The sequence below is a fragment of the Salvelinus fontinalis genome, chromosome 24 (genome assembly GCF_029448725.1).
Source record: "Salvelinus fontinalis isolate EN_2023a chromosome 24, ASM2944872v1, whole genome shotgun sequence".
Classification (NCBI taxonomy): domain Eukaryota; kingdom Metazoa; phylum Chordata; class Actinopteri; order Salmoniformes; family Salmonidae; genus Salvelinus; species Salvelinus fontinalis.
In genome coordinates, this window is record NC_074688.1 from 24327321 (window position 1) to 24342606 (window position 15286).

General features: G+C 45.5%; 1 protein-coding gene across 3 annotated transcripts in view; it reads right to left on the reverse strand.

Moving 5' to 3' along the window:
* Positions 1–15286, reverse strand: part of LOC129822196 (membrane-associated phosphatidylinositol transfer protein 3-like) — a 178111-nt gene that overhangs the window by 45737 nt on the left and 117088 nt on the right. For all 3 annotated transcript variants that reach the window (XM_055880265.1, XM_055880264.1, XM_055880263.1), the window contains 3 exons: positions 15077–15247; positions 2203–2391; positions 1221–1369 (listed from right to left, as the gene is read on the reverse strand). In XM_055880265.1, coding sequence (XP_055736240.1) covers positions 1221–1369; positions 2203–2391; positions 15077–15247 — 509 coding nt within the window. The remainder of the gene's footprint in view (positions 1–1220; positions 1370–2202; positions 2392–15076; positions 15248–15286) is intronic.

Genomic DNA, 15286 nt, shown 5'->3' on the forward strand with positions numbered 1-15286 from the left:
ATCAATGCGAACTGTGGCAAAAAAGGTTTGCTGTGTCTGTCAGCGTAGTGTCCAGAGCATGCAGGCGCTACCAGGAGACAGGCCAGTACATCAGGAGACGTGGAGGAGGCCGTAGGAGGGCAACAACCCAGCAGCAGGACCGCTACCTCCGCCTTTGTGCAAGGAGGTGCACTGCCAGCGCCCTGCAAAATGACCTCCAGCAGGCCACAAATGTGCATGTGTCTGCTCAAACGGTCAGAAACAGACTCCATGAGGGTGGTATGAGGGCCCGACGTCCACAGTTGGGGGTTGTGCTTACAGCCCAACACCGTGCAGGACGTTTGGCATTTGCCAGAGAACACCAAGATTGGCAAATTCGCCACTGGCGCCCTGTGCTCTTCACAGATGAAAGCAGGTTCACACTGAGCACATGAGCACATGTGACAGACGTGACAGAGTCTGGAGACACCGTGGAGAACGTTCTGCTGCCTGCAACATCCTCCAGCATGACCGGTTTGGCGATGGGTCAGTCATGGTGTGGGGTGGCATTTCTTTGTGGGGCCGCACAGCCCTCCATGTGCTCGCCAGAGGTAGCCTGACTGACATTAGGTACCGAGATGAGATCCTCAGACCCCTTGTGAGACCATATGCTGACACATGCACATTTGTGGCCTGCTAGAGGTCATTTTGCAGGGCTCTGGCAGTGCACCTCCTTGCACAAAGGCGGAGATAGCGGTCCTGCTGCTGGGTTGTTGCCCTCCTACGGCCTCCTCCACGTCTCCTGATGTACTGGCCTGTCTCCTGGTAGCGCCTGCATGCTCTGGACACTACGCTGACAGACACAGCAAACCTTTTTGCCACAGTTCGCATTGATGTGCCATCCTGGATGAACTGCACTACCTGAGCCACTTGTGTGGGTTGTAGACTCCATCTCATGCTACCACTAGAGTGAGAGCACCGCCAGCATTCAAAAGTGACCAAAACATCAGCCAGGAAGCATAGGAACTGAGAAGTGGTCTGTGGTCACCTCCTGCAGAATCACTCCTGTTTTGGGGGGTGTCTTGCTAATTGCCTATAATTTCCACCTTTTGTCTATTCCATTTGCACAACAGCATGTGAAATTTATTGTCAATCAGTGTTGCTTCCTAAGTGGACAGTTTGATTTCCCAGAAGTGTGATTGACTTTGAGTTACATTGTGTTGTTTAAGTGTTCCCTTTATTGTTTTGAGCAGTGTAGTTACCTGTCGGAGCACAAACGCAGCTACATCAGTGGACTCCCAGTAGGAGGCATGGAAGAGATGAGGCAGTGCCACAGTGGGGAAGGAGGTCAGGACGTCTGGACAGTACAGAGAATAGTCCAACCTCTTAGAGCCCCACCAGCTACTGGAAACTGAGGCAGACGCGCAGAGAGAGAGAGAGAGAGAGAGAGAGAGAGAGAGAGAGAGAGAGAGAGAGAGAGAGAGAGAGAGAGAGAGAGAGAGAGAGAGAGAGAGGAGAGAGAGAGAGAGAGAGAGAGAGAGAGAGAGAGAGAGAGAGAGAGAGAGAGAGAGAGAGAGAGAGAGAGAGAGAGAGAGAGAGAGAGAGAGAGAGAGAGAGAGAGAGAGAGAGAGAGAGAGAGAGAGAGAGAGAGAGAGAGAGAGAGAGAGAGAGAGAGAGAGAGAGAGAGAGAGAGAGAGAGAGAGAGAGAGACAGAGAGAGAGAGAGAGAGAGAGAGAGAGAGAGAAGAGAGAGAGAGAGAGAGAGAGAGAGAGAGAGAGAGAGAGAGAGAGACACAGAAGGGAAATAATTAACACATGCATATCAAGATAAGGTTTTCTTGGAGTTATTTAAAGTGATTTGTGGGTACTAATTGGTATTATTCATCTGGTCTTTTAGCCACCACAATATTAGATTAGAAATAGAAGTAGGTTAATGTGAGGTAAAATCTGGAGAGGCAAAGTTGGGTCTCATGAGTCTGCCTATATCTACCCACTGTAGATAATTGATTAAATAATGTACAAAGCGTAGCCCGAATGTGACCTTTTGTTCTGATTGCTAATGAGCAGTCTCCACCCCCTTCGCTCTCTCTCTATGCCCCCCCCCTCTCTCTATGCATCTTTCTCTCTCTTTCCCTCTTGTTCTCTCTCCACCTCTTTCTCTCTCTCTATCTTTCTCCCGTGCCCTCTATCTCTTGCCTTTCTCTCCCTCTCTGCCTGTCTCTCTTTTGTTCTCTCTCCCACTCACTGTTGGTGATGATACTACTCATCCGGCCCACAGAGCAGAAGGACGTCTCACTGTCCATGCTGGACACACTGGCCCTGCGCCCACCTCCTCCCCTCCCACTGTCTGTTTCAGGGGAAGGGGGCACGGTCGGGGCACCAGGACTGGGCTCTGCCTCCAGGAACACCTCTGGGTGGCTCTGGATACCGTCAGCTAGAGAGTGAGAGGGAGAGGGGGAGAGAGAGAGAGAGAGAGAGAGAGAGAGAGAGAGAGAGAGAGAGAGAGAGAGAGAGAGAGAGAGGGGTAGGTTGAAAGAGTTAGAGAGAGGGAGAGGGAGAGGGAGAGATAATCCAATTATATAACAATGAACTAGTAACGTTCTCTGTGAATCAATGCTGTTACATGGTCTAATAGGAGAGTATGTGGTATTGGCTTGTTCTGTGTGTCCCAGAGGAAGGCCTTGGACACACACATTGTCAGGTAATTAGGTTGGGCTTCTAGTGATCCAGGGATTGTGACCGATGGTGATGACCAATCAACACACCAACCCCAGGAGCTGAGAGAGAGAGGTCAGTGAGGGAAACTGTTAACAACTACACTACAGCCCAGATGGACCTAGTTACTCATCACCTTTAACCCTGTATGTTTGGATGGATGTGTTTGTTTTGTCCCCCCACTGTACAAGCATTATTTGCTCTGTAGACCTGTAGATGGAAGGAGGAAACTTGTATTTCCCCTGTGATATACACTGCTCAAAAAAATAAAGGGAACACTTAAACAACACAATGTAACTCAAAGTCAATCACACTTCTGTGAAATCAAACTGTCCACTTAGGAAGCAACACTGATTGACAATAAAGTTCACATGCTGTTGTGCAAATGGAATAGACAAAAGGTGGAAATTATAGGCAATTAGCAAGACACCCCCAAAAAAGGAGTGATTCTGCAGGTGGTGACCACAGACCACTTCTCAGTTCCTATGCTTCCTGGCTGATGTTTTGGTCACTTTTGAATGCTGGCGGTGCTCTCACTCTAGTGGTAGCATGAGACGGAGTCTAGGAGGGCAACAACCCAGCAGCAGGACCGCTACCTCCGCCTTTGTGCAAGGAGGTGCACTGCCAGCGCCCTGCAAAATGACCTCCAGCAGGCCAGTTGCCCTCCTACGGCCTCCTCCACGTCTCCTGATGTACTGGCCTGTCTCCTGGTAGCGCCTCCATGCTCTGGACACTACGCTGACAGACACAGCAAACCTTTTTGCCACAGCTCGCATTGATGTGCCATCCTGGATGAGCTGCACTACCTGAGCCACTTGTGTGGGTTGTAGACTCCGTCTCATGCTACCACTAGAGTGAGAGTACCGCCAGCATTCAAAAGTGACCAAAACATCAGCCAGGAAGCATAGGAACTGAGAAGTGGTCTGTGGCCCTCCTATGCTGAACATAATAAACAGCTCTCTATCCACCGGATGTGTACCAAACTCACTAAAAGTGGCAGTAATAAAGCCTCTCTTGAAAAGCCAAACCTTGACCCAGACAATATAAAAAACTAATCGGCCTATATCGAATCTTCCATTCCTCTCAAAAATTTTTGAAAAAGCTGTTGTGCAGCAACTCACTGCCTTCCTGAAGACAAACAATGTATACGAAATGCTTCAGTCTGGTTTTAGACCCCATCGTAGCACTGAGACTGCACTTGTGAAGGTGGTAAATTACCTTTTAATTGCGTCAGACCGAGGCTCTGCATCTGTCCTCGTGCTACTAGACCTTAGTGCTGCCTTTGATACCAGCGATCACCACATTCTTTTGGAGAGACTGGAAACCCAAATTGGTCTACACGGACAAGTTCTGGCCTGGTTTAGATCTTATCTGTCGGAAAGATATCAGTTTGTCTCTGTGAATGGTTTGTCCTCTGACAAATCAACTGTACATTTCGGTGTTCCTCAAGGTTCCGTTTTAGGACCACTATTGTTTTCACTATATATTTTACCTCTTGGGGATGTCATTCGAAAACATAATGTTAACTTTCACTGCTATGCGGATGACACAGCTGTACATTTCAATGAAACATGGTGAAGCCCCAAAATTGCCCTCGCTAGAAGCCTGTGTTTCAGACATAAGGAAGTGGATGGCTGAAAATGTCTACTTTTAAACTCGGACAAAACAGAGATGCTTGTTCTCAAGAAACAAAGAGATCTTCTGTTAAATCTGACAATTAATCTTGATGGTTGTACAGTCGTCTCAAATAAAACTGTGAAGGACCTCGGCGTTACTCTGGACCCTGATCTCTCATTTGACGAACATATCAAGACTGTTTCAAGGACAGCTTTTTTCCATCTACGTAACATTGCAAAAATCTGAAACTTTCTGTCCAAAAATGATGCAGAAAATTGTATCCATGCTTTTGTTACTTCTAGGTTAGACTACTGCAATGCTCTACTTTCCGGCTACCCGGACAAAGCACTAAATAAACTTCAGTTAGTGCTAAATACGGCTGCTAGAATCCTGACTAGAACTGTGGGTGTAAATGAGACACATAGATAACACATAGACGTATAGGACAGCTGAACATTAAAAACAGACTACAGGAAGACAGGGAGACACATAGGCGCCTAAGACAACTGGACACACTAAGGATAGGGGAGACACAGAGTCTGCTGATTCCAATAAAGGCAAACAAAACAAAGAGTACATTGACACATTAATGAAAAGAAGAGACACATGGTCTGCTGACACTAATGATAGAGGAACCCATAGTCAGCTGCTTCTAAAAAGACGTAGGCCTATAGGAAAGATAGACATATATTATTTTTAGGATAAGAGAGGGTCCTGCCACCATTATAAATCTAACTGAAAGCAGATATGGGCGTTATTGGGCGTGAACAAGCAGGAAGCCTGAACTAAAAAGATAATGGTGGCAGAGGAATTAGGGGAATAATGGTTATTTGCATGTGGGACGCACTCATATGCTATATATGTATAAATACAGGAGCCGGGGCTCTGGGAAGCGGTGTGTGTTCCGCGGACCATTCCGGCTTGCTATACTCATTAAAAGCCTATTTGATTTCACAAGTTCTTGTAAGTGTTATATTTGAACCGATTTTCCACGACAGAACCAATAAATTTGATCATATTACTCCAGTGCTAGCTTCCCTACACTGGCTTCCTGTTAAGGCAAGGGCTGATTTCAAGGTTTTACTGTTAACCTATAAAGGGTTACATGGGCTTGCTCCTACCTATCTTTCCGAGTTGTTCCTGCCGTACATACCTACACGTACCCTACGGTCACAAGACGCAGGCCTCCTAATTGTCCCTAGAATTTCTAAGCAAACAGCTGGAGGCAGGGCTTTCTCCTATAGATCTCCATTTTTATGGAATGGTCTGCCTACCCATGTGAGAGACGCAGACTCGGTCTCAACCTTTAAGTCTTTACTGAAGACTTACCTCTTCAGTAGGTCATATGATTCAGTGTAGTCTGGCCCAGGAGTGTGAAGGTGAACGGAAAGGCTCTGGAGCAACGAACTACCCTTGCTGTCTCTGCCTGGCCGGTTCCCCTCTCTCCACTTGGATTCTCTGCCTCTAACCCTATTACGGGGGCTGAGTCACTGGCTTACTGGTGCTCTTTCATGCCGTCCCTAGGAGGGGTGCATCACTTGAGTGGGTTGAGTTACTGACGTGATCTTCCTGTCTGGGTTGGTGCCCCCCCTTGGTTTGTGCTGTGGTGGAGATCTTTGTGGGCTATACTCGGCCTTGTCTCAGGATTGTAAGTTGGTGGTTGAAGATATCCCTCTAGTGGTGCGGGGGCTGTGCTTTGGCAAAGTGGGTGGGGTTATATCCTTCCTATTTGGCCCTGTCCGGGGGTATCATCGGATGGGGCCACAGTGTCTCCTGACCCCTCCTGTCTCAGCCTCCAGTATTTATGCTGCGGTAGTTTATGTGTCGGGGGGCTAGGGTCAGTTGGTTATATCTGGAGTACTTCACCTGTCTTATCCGGTGTCCTGTGTGAATTTAAGTATGCTCTCTCTAATTCTCTCCTTCTCTCTTTCTTTCTCTCTCTTGGAGGACCTGAGCCCTAGGACCATGCGTCAGGACTACCGGGCATGATGACTCCTTGCTGTCCCCAGTCCACCTGGCCTCGCTGCTGTTCCAGTTTCAACTGTTCTGCCCGCGGCTATGGAACCCTGACCTGTCCACCGGACGTGCTACCTGTCCCAGACCTGCTGTTTTCAACTCTCTAGAGACAGCAGGAGCGGTAGAGATACTCTTAATGATCTGCTATGAAAAGCCAACTGAAATTTACTCCTGATTATTATTTGACCATGCTGGTCATTTATGAACATTTGAACATCTTGGCCATGTTCTGTTATAATCTCCACCTGGCACAGCCAGAAGAGAAGAAGGCCACCCCTCATAGCCTGGTTCCTCTCTAGGTTTCTTCCTAGGTTTTGGCCTTTCTAGGGAGTTTTTCCTAGCCACCGTGCTTCTACACCTGCATTGCTTGCTGTTTGGGGTTTTAGGCTGGGTTTCTGTACAGCACTTCGAGATATTAACTGATGTACGAAGGGCTATATAAAATAAACTTGATTTGATTTGATTTCACATGACCCATCAATTTAGACAAGTGTGTCTGGGTAAGTGTCATCTAATATTTATAAAATATTTTTATCTGGACACTTTCTGTTTACCTGGAATTTTTCCTTATTGCAGGCTACTACTTTTACCACTTTTAGTCTTAATCTTTACTACACTACTCACTGTTTAGCACATGAGATGGGTGGGGCTGGCTTAAGAGGGTGTGAATAATGCTGAATGGGTGTTGACAAAGGAGAGCTCTCCAGTAGGTACCAAAACATTCAAAGGCCATTTTCTCAAAAGTGAGTTTAAAAGTTTATCAACTTTCAGAGCAGAATTACTTTCCCATTGTTCCTCAAAAATGCAGGTTATGATAACATTTTGTAGCTCTGAGTCTCTACTTTTATCCAATGTAAAAAAAATGTGGCTACATAAGACCGATTTCAGCCGGCTGGTCACATATGCTCTCTTTCTCTGGCAGTATGATAACTAGGGCTCAGGTCTGGTTGGCATGGTTACAGTTCAGTGTTGTTGTTTATAGTCATACAATCTGTAGTATAGGCTATCTGAGTGCATCAATATTGTTCCAATCAATTCTCCAGCTCTGGCAACATTATCATTAGCCTTCTGTAACAACTATGCTATGGTGTACTGTACTGTAGACAGAAAGAGGGAGGGGAAGGACAAAGACAGTGAATTGAATGTAAAAAATAAAAGAAGAAAAAGAAGAAGAAAAGCATCGACATAGCAATATCCATAAAAGCAAACCAATAACAATATCCAACTTTGTGTCTCCCAAATGGCACCCTATTCACTATATAGTGCACTACTTTTGATCAAGGTCGTGGTCAAAAGTAATGCAATATAGGGAATAGGGTCCCATTTGAGATGCAGACACAGTCTGTTGTCGGTCTGTCCTCTGTCTCAGTTATATGTAAGACACTTGCCGTATAGCATGGTAATCTCTCTCATTACATTTAACATTGACTGACTGTTCCTCTGAAAGAAACAGACAGTCTGAGTGTCTGCCTGGGAAACATTCCATTAAGCACAGCCATATTTAAGGGCAGGTCTGTGTGTGTATAATGTATGTGTGTGTCTGTCAGAAGATGTGTGCATGCATCTGTCATGCATGTATGTGGATTTTTGTATTTGTATTTTTGTATGTGTGTGTGATTACTGGTTACCGAGCAGTGAAGTACTGGATGCCACAGATGTTGAGGGTGGACTAGACCCTGTTTGATTACATGTTCTCAGCAGGATATGTCCTCTCCGTGTTTAACCAGCGAATCCATTAGTAGTCAGGAATTTCATTTTTACATTATGACAGGGCCAGTAGAACACAAAGGCTGGATGATTTCTATTATGGGCAGCAGGGGGGAGGGGTGAGGGGGGAACAGTTTGAGAGAGCAGCATGGATGGTAGGATATGGAGATACACAATGAGAGCATGTACCTGTATCAGAATGCTAAACAGGGAGCAGTGCATCTCCACTTCTACTGGTCATCATGTTAGAGGACCCCCGTTTTTGTATTCCTCTATATAACCAGCTATCTGTGGAGAGGCAATTTGTGTGTTGGATGCTTGTTTTCATGATGCTTCTGTGTTTATGTGTGTGTGTATGTATGTATAAGTGTGTATTTACTATATGTAATTATATTCCTGTGTGTTTGCATGTCTGCATATCAAAATTTGTTATTGGGAGCCATCATCTATCACCTCGGTCCTTAAAGGATGTCTACTTTCAATATGCAATCCATTCCAGTGAAGTTAACTCTTTGTGTGTTGCTGCTGTTGTGATCTTTAGCGGGCGTTTAAACAAAGCATCGGATGCTTCTCCACGCTATCCGGCTGTCAGTCTAATTTCCCCTGTCTGTAAGGGACTGGCAGCCGCAGCGGAATACCAATTCCAGGCCGCTTTCCGCTTTCAGGAGTGTGGGGGAATCAGGTAGAGCTAATACAGGCCTGCGGTTATGGTGGCCAAGAAAAACCAACAGTTTGGACTGGTCTTTGTAAAGGCATGGGGAAAGGTGCCATGGATGGTCAAATACATCTTGATAGTGTCACACAGGGTTAAGTAAATGTTGGAAAATAAACAATCAGCATACTAGAGTGTGTGTGTCTATGGGAGAGTGAAAATAGTGTTTTGTTGTATGGCAATTGGTGTAAAAATGTGACTGGGTGTGACAGATATTTTCTTTCATCTGTTGTATCCTTTCACGTGCGCGTACGCAAGCACATGCATGAACACACGTGCGCGCACACACACACACCAGAGTTTCCGTTACATTGTAAAAATTAAATAAAAGCTCATAAATGAAACTGCCACTGGCCAATTGCCCAAGGGAAAAAAATCACATTGTAAAATAATGCATTTTATCCTATTCATTGTTGGAAATACCAGTCGATGGAAATACATTTGACCAGTCATCCTTATCTATAGGTTAATTTGCATAATTTAGTAGAATTAAATTGGCGCTTGGTTATTTTTGTTAGTCATTATGTTTATCACAGGAGCACAGCACACAGATACAGAGCCTACAGTATCTGCAGAAATCTGTCAGCTTGCACGAGAGCTGCTGCTACAGCTTCTCAAACAGCTCATGTTGCTGCTGGAGTGAAACATATGCTTTTAGAAGCCCAATCATTGCTTAACAATTCTAAATGCAATCGCGTGTTAAAAACTGTTTCTATAGCCACGATTAAAAAGAGCTACTAAAAATAGCTTTATTTCGCAATTGGTAATTGAAGCGCACTTACCATTCTCCATTCAAGTGCATATAAGAAACGGTAGGGAGGCTTCAGTGTGTCACACACCACTTTGTATTGAGCTGGAGGCAGTTAGCATTTTGAAAACATATACTTAATTTTTTGAAACCTAAATGTTTTACTTTATATTATGAGGCATGTCTTACCTTTCTTCAAAGTTAAATAAGACCAATTTGCCATTGAAACCAGGAGCATAATTCTCTCATGTTTTCAAATCCTGTCACGATCGTCGTCAGGGTGGAAATGACCGGACCAAGGTGCAGCGTGGTGAGCGTACATTTATTTTTATTATGAATGTCGCCAACAAAAACAAGAAACAACAAAAAACAAACGTGAAGCTGACTAGGGCTATACAGGCCACTAACACAGACAACTACCCACCACTAAGGTGGAAAAACAGGCTGCCTAAGTATGATTCCCAATCAGAGACAACGATAGACAGCTGTCCCTGATTGAGAACCATACCCGGCCAAAACATAGAAACCGAAAACATAGAAATCAAGAAACTAGAATGCCCACCCTAGTCACACCCTGGCCTAACCAACATAGAGAATAAAAGCCTCTCTATGGCCAGGGCGTGACAGATCAACTTGTTTCTTTGTCCAGTAGCCAAAGGCACAATCCTGGTCATATTAGCAACCCATGCTAGTTGTTGCATCTTTAGATCTCCCCTTTTCTAAATTTCATTGCATGTTCTGTTATGAATAACCATAATCTAAATGTGATTTATTTTTATTTATTTATTTTTTATTCTTTTTACCAGGTAAGTTGACTGAGAACACGTTCTCATTTGCAGCAACGACCTGGGGAATAGTTACAGGGGAGAGGAGGGGGATGAATGAGCCAATTGTAAACTGGGGATTATTAGATGACCATGATGGTTTGAGGGCCAGATTGGGAATTTAGCCAGGACACCAGGGTTAACACCCCTACTCTTATGATTAGTGCCATGGGATCTTTAATGACCTCAGAGAGTCAGGACACCCGTTTAACGTCCCTTCCGAAAGACAGCACCCTACACAGGGCAGTGTCCCCAATCACTGCCCTGGGGCATTGAGATATTTTTTTTAGACCAGAGGAAAGAGTGCCTCCTACTGTCCCTCCAACACCACTTCCAGCAGCATCTGGTCTCCCATCCAGGGACTGACCAGGACCAACCCTGCTTAGCTTCAGAAGCAAGCCAGCAGTGGTATGCAGGGTGGTATGCTGCTGGCCATGTCATTCTAAGCATCGTTACGCACCCAATGCATATGGTCTGGTAAATTTCTCAAATATCCTTTAAATTAAAATGCTGCAAGTCAAAATTTCGGCACCACATTCTACTAACGCACACACAAACAAAGGGGCGGCAGGTAGCCTAGCGGTTAAAGCGTTGGACTTGTAACCGAAAGGTTGAAAGATCGAATCCCAGAGCTGACAAGGTAAAAATCTGTCGTTCTGCCCCTGAACAAGGCAGCTAACCCCCTGTTTCTAGGCCGTCATTGAAAATAAGAATTTGTTATTTAATTACTTAACTGACTTGCCTAGTTAAATAAAGGTAAACTAAATAAAAACACACACACACACAATCAATCATCTGCTATCTTTAATGAGCCCTGTTACTTCTACTCTGTGGAGCCCTCATCCTCTGTCACTTCAGTGTTGTGGGGACTTTGTCTTTCACAGCACACTGCACACAGACAGGGGACACTGACTGTGACGCACTCTCTGTCGAAGGAAAGAAACACCACCAGGATTTTAACGATGTGTGCTGGAGGAGAAACAGAGGTTGAGAGAGTGACAGAGAGAGAGAGATGGATGAGAAAGAGAGAGAAAGAGAGATTCTTCTGAATGTTGGTGACAGTCATATAATGCAAAATATAAAATAAAATATTTGAAAGAAAGTAAGACTGTGGGTGAAACAGAGAGGGATAAAGAGGGTCAGATGCTTGAGTTTTACGTTCTGAGAGAGAGAGAGAGAGAGAGAGAGAGAGAGAGCGAAAGAGATAGAGAAAGACAGAAAGAGAGAGTGAGAGAGGCAGGAGGTAGAGAGAGAGAGAGAGAGAGAGAGAGAGAGAGAGAGAGAGAGAGAGAGAGAGAGAGAGAGAGAGAGAGAGAGAGAGAAATTGGGAGAAAGATGACAAAATCTGAGGGGGAGGTAATGACAGGGAGGTAGGAGAGGGGTGAGAGGAGAGGACAAGGAGGTAGGAGAGGGGTGAAAGGGGAGAACAGGGGGGTAGGAGAAGGTGAGGGCACAGGGCAGGGAGGTAGAAGTGGGGTGGGAGATGAGGGCAGGGGGGTAGGAGAGGGGTGAGAGAAGAGAGCAGGGGGTAGGAGAGGGGTGAGACAAGAGGGCAGGGGGTAGGAGAGGGGTGAGACAAGAAGCAGGGGGTAGGAGAGGGGTGAGACAAGAGGGCAGGGGGTAGGAGAGGGGTGAGAGAAGAGGGCAGGGGGGTAGGAATGGGGTGAGAGAAGAGGGCAGGGGGTAAAAGAGGGGTGAGAGAAGAGGGCAGGGGTTTAGGAGAGGGGTGAGAGAAGAGGGCAGGGGGGTAGGAGAGGGGTGAAAGAAGAGGGCAGGGGGTAGGAGAGGTGTAGGAGCTACCAGGAGAACCAAGAGATAGATTAGAAACCAAAACACCACTATCAGGAGGGTCTGAGCTATAAATAGGGATTAAGGAGAATGCACCAAGGTTGTGGTGGACAGCGGACTGAAGGAGGAGATTTTCATGATTATACTGTGGCCTTCACTACACCCCAGCTTCAAAGGTATACTGTTCTCTCTCTCTCTCTGTGTGTGTATGTGTGTGTACGTGTGTGCGTGTAGAATATTGCTGCAGTGCAATGCAAGGACTGAACTGTCCCTGTGCGATATGAAAGGCATAACTCCATACAAACCCAGAAGTTGACAGTTCCAAAGCATTAGCTGTTTATCTATTACAGTACCAGATGTTCCTCATTCACATCCAGCTCTAAGCTTAGTCAACAGAAACACAACCAAACAGAAAGCATATTTTCTCTGTATTACTGCCCTTCATCACAATAAAGCCTCCACAATGTGGATGGGTATTGATGGTAGAGCCTTACCCATAGGAGTAGGATTCGATCGCTTCTCCATCTCATCATCGCTTTAACTAATTACAACATTATAGCACCAAAGGAAATGAGTGGGGTGTTTCAGTGTGTGTGTGTGTGTGTGTGTGTGTGTGTGTGTGTGTGTGTGTGTGTGTGTGTGTGTGTGTGTGTGTGTGTGTGTACACGCGTGTGTGTGCCTGCATGGGTGTGTTTTCATTTAACTCATAATTTGACAGCCTCTGAGCCTGATCAATAGATTTAGTGGTGTAATTAAAACTCAGTAAAGCTGTGAGAGACTGTGGCTGTGTCCCAAATGGCACCCTATTCCCTATATAGAGCACTGCTTGTGCACTGCTTGTGCTCTATATAGGGAATAGGGTACCATTTGGGAGGGAGACTGTGAGAGTGTGAAAGTGTCTCCTTGCACAACACCAGTCTCTCAAACAACTGATGCACCATGAGACTCCTCCCCTCTAATTAAACATAAAGTTTTCTAACTGAGAGGGCACTTCTGAATAGGATGACACATGTTGTGAGTAAGCAGTTTCCTAATATGGGGAGTTGCTAACAGCTAATTTGCTGTTGTTGATGTTGCTGTGACATTATTGTAATTATTTGCGGTTACTTCATGAAGTAGGTGTATTTGAACATTTTAGGTCTGTGGCACTCCCTTATGAACCATAAGTAAGCCGTGTCCGAGCCAGAATGTTCCATAGGGCAGGAGCCTTTCTCCTGTTTCGGTAGCGTGAAGCAGCTTGATGTACAGGTTCGCCCCCTTGACAGAAACCAGAACGGCTGTAGGTTCCAGTATACTGTACAGCCTTCGTACTACTTCCTCTCAGTGATTTACCTTGAGAGAGGCAGGGGCAGAGGCAAGGTGTTTAAGTCTCAATGTCCCAAAAGGAGGCTAAAAACATTCTTTAAATAAATCAGGGCTTTATTAGGGTGTTAAAGTCAGCCCTCCTGTCCCCGGTGGGATTATTGTGCTACCTAGTACTTACCTACCCTGACACATCTAGCCCAGTAATACCACACAAACACACACACATAGACACACACACAGGTCTGTACGTGTGCAGTCTAAGGGTAACGTACCACACCAGAGGATGAATTATAATGACTTTGAAACGCAATGCTTCGGCTATGTTTCTGTAAGGCTAACAGACAGTGAGAGCCTCAGTTCCACCACTGTGTGTGTGTGAGAGTGTGTATGTGCACGCAATTGTGTGTGTGTTTCAGAATCTAAGAAATCCTAGCATTACCCCTGCCTTCTCACTACAAAACAAATCAAATTATTCTGTCACATGCACAGAATACAGCAGGTGTACTTTCCTGTGAAATGCTTACTAACAAGCCTTTTCACAACAATGCAGAGTTAAAAAGTAAGAACATTTTGATAAATAAAAAAAGGAAATAGTAAGACAATAAAATAACAATAACGAGGCTATATACAAGGAGTACCAGTACCGAGTCAATGTGCAGGGGTACGAGGTAGTTGAGGTAATTTAGGTAAAATGTACATGTTAGTAGGGGTAAAAGTGACAAGGCAATCACAATAGATAATAAACAGAGTAGCAGCAGCGTATGGGAAGAGTGTGAAGGAGTGTGAAAGTGTGTCTACGTGTGAGTGTGTGTGGCGTCAATATGCATGCGTGTGTTTTGTGTGTGTGTGTTTTGTGTGTGTGAGCGTATGTAGTGTGTGGGTGTGAGTCGTATAGGTGTGTGTTGGAGTGCCAGTGTAGTATGTGTGAATGTGTGGGTAGAGTCCAGTGTAGTATGTGTGAATGTGTGGGTAGAGTCCAGTGTAGTATGTGTGAATGTGTGGGTAGAGTCCAGTGTAGGATGTGTGAATGTGTGGGTAGAGTCCAGTGTAGTATGTGTGAATGTGTGGGTAGAGTCCAGTGTAGTATGTGTGAATGTGTGGGTAGATTCCAGTGTAGTATGTGTGAATGTGTGGGTAGAGTCCAGTGTAGTATGTGTGAATGTGTGGGTAGAGTCCAGTGTAGTATGTGTGAATGTGTGGGTAGAGTCCAGTGTAGTATGTGTGAATGTGTGGGTAGAGTCCAGTGTAGGATGTGTGAATGTGTGGGTAGAGTCCAGTGTAGTATGTGTGAATGTGTGGGTAGAGTCCAGCGTAGTATGTGTGAATGTGTGGGTAGAGTCCAGTGAGTGTGCATAGGGGAAAAAACTAAAATGCAAATAGTCTGGGTGGCCATTTGATTAACTGTTCAGCAGTTTGGGGGTAGAAGCTGTTCAGTTTGGTCCCAGTCTTGTTGCTCCAGTACCATTTGCCGTGTGCTAGCAAAAATAACAGTCTAAGTCAAGATGCTCTCAATGGTGTAGTGTAGAACCAACCTACTTTGAATTATCCAAATATTTCACACTGGCTTTGAAATGCAAAACCCAAAAGCTGATGAATACAGTACGGCGATACAATTATAACAGAAACTACGCTGGTATCTCCTCCATAGTTGAATTGATTTTCTATTAACACTTTCCCTCTGACTCACCTATTAGTGTGCAGCGTCCGTCTCCCAGGGGGTAGCGCTGGTAGCGTGGCATGGGGAAGGGGGGCAGCTTGTGGAAGAGGGGCTCCAGCAGGGGCTCCAGTCTGGAGGCAGAGGGGTCCGAGGGATAGAACAAGTTGAAGATCTGGTTGCAGGCAGGACGGAGTTGGCTTACTGAGGGACACAGGACAGCAGACAGCAGAGATTGGTGTG